The sequence below is a fragment of the Seriola lalandi genome, unplaced genomic scaffold (assembly GCF_002814215.2).
Source record: "Seriola lalandi dorsalis isolate HSWRI2012SDOR001 ecotype SW California unplaced genomic scaffold, Sedor1 jcf7180002050002, whole genome shotgun sequence".
Classification (NCBI taxonomy): Eukaryota; Metazoa; Chordata; class Actinopteri; order Carangiformes; family Carangidae; genus Seriola; species Seriola lalandi.
The window spans coordinates 1-910 of record NW_019520555.1 but is presented as its reverse complement, the minus strand read 5'-3'; the positions used below and the strand labels follow the sequence as shown (position 1 = coordinate 910).

Below are 910 nucleotides of genomic sequence, written 5' to 3'. Positions count from 1 at the left end.
TTAGTTGTGTGCCACAGCTGAACCGACTTTAAGTGATTCCTTCAGTGTTCGACTAAGATCAGGAGAAAAGCTTCAATACTTACCTGAACATTTTAAAGAAACTTAAGTATGGAACTCATGGTGTTTTGTGCAAAAGTTTTTATTTTAAGGAAACTTAAAGTCTACCACGACTTTAAGGAAAGTCTTAATTTGTCGGGTCCTTCTTCTGTCCATGTTTGTGTTTCAGCTCGTTACCGTAACCAGACCAGCCAGGCCGAGTCTTACTACCGACACGCAGCTCAGCTGGTTCCATCCAACGGTGAGTCCGACTGGCAGACCTGCAGGCCGTGGCTAAAGCTAGGCTAAAGGCTAACGTAGCCTTATTGGATAGGCTCGGAGGGTGGGTGGAAAAATAAAACGAGACCTTGTTTGTAGTCTGAGGCTCCTCTGTGTCCGCTGCAGGTCAGCCGTACAACCAGCTGGCTATCCTGGCCTCCTCTAAAGGAGACCACCTCACCACCATCTTCTACTACTGCCGCAGCATCGCAGTCAAGTTCCCCTTCCCCGCAGCCTCCACCAACCTGCAGAAGGCCCTGTCCAAGGCTCTGGAGAGGTACCAGCACAGCAGACCCTGTCCTGTACCGCTCGGTTCAGATCAAGCCAACAGTCTGATGTTTCCTCTGTCCCCCCTCTGTGCTTCTGTAGTCGCGACGAGGTGAAAACCAAGTGGAGCGTGTCCGATTTCATCAAGGCCTTCATCAAATTTCACGGTCACGTCTACCTGAGCAAGAGTCTGGACAAACTGGACGGGCTGAGGGAGAAACTGGAGGAGCAGTTCCAGGTACAGCAGACGCCCAGCCTTCGGTTCATTCATCAGGCTGCTGCTATGATCACTGTTTGACCTGTGTGTGTGTGTGTCTCTGTGTGTGTG

The 910-nt window shown here is 50.7% G+C and overlaps 1 protein-coding gene across 1 annotated transcript in view; it reads left to right on the top strand.

Moving 5' to 3' along the window:
- Window positions 1-820, top strand: part of LOC111649126 (nonsense-mediated mRNA decay factor SMG7-like) — a gene marked incomplete at both ends in the record, with an annotated part of 1,651 nt that extends 831 nt beyond the window's left edge. Inside the window, 3 exons of the mRNA XM_023398888.1 lie at window positions 227-298; window positions 442-592; window positions 685-820. Coding sequence (XP_023254656.1) covers window positions 227-298; window positions 442-592; window positions 685-820 — 359 coding nt within the window. The remainder of the gene's footprint in view (window positions 1-226; window positions 299-441; window positions 593-684) is intronic.
- Between the last annotated feature and the right edge of the window lie 90 nt (window positions 821-910).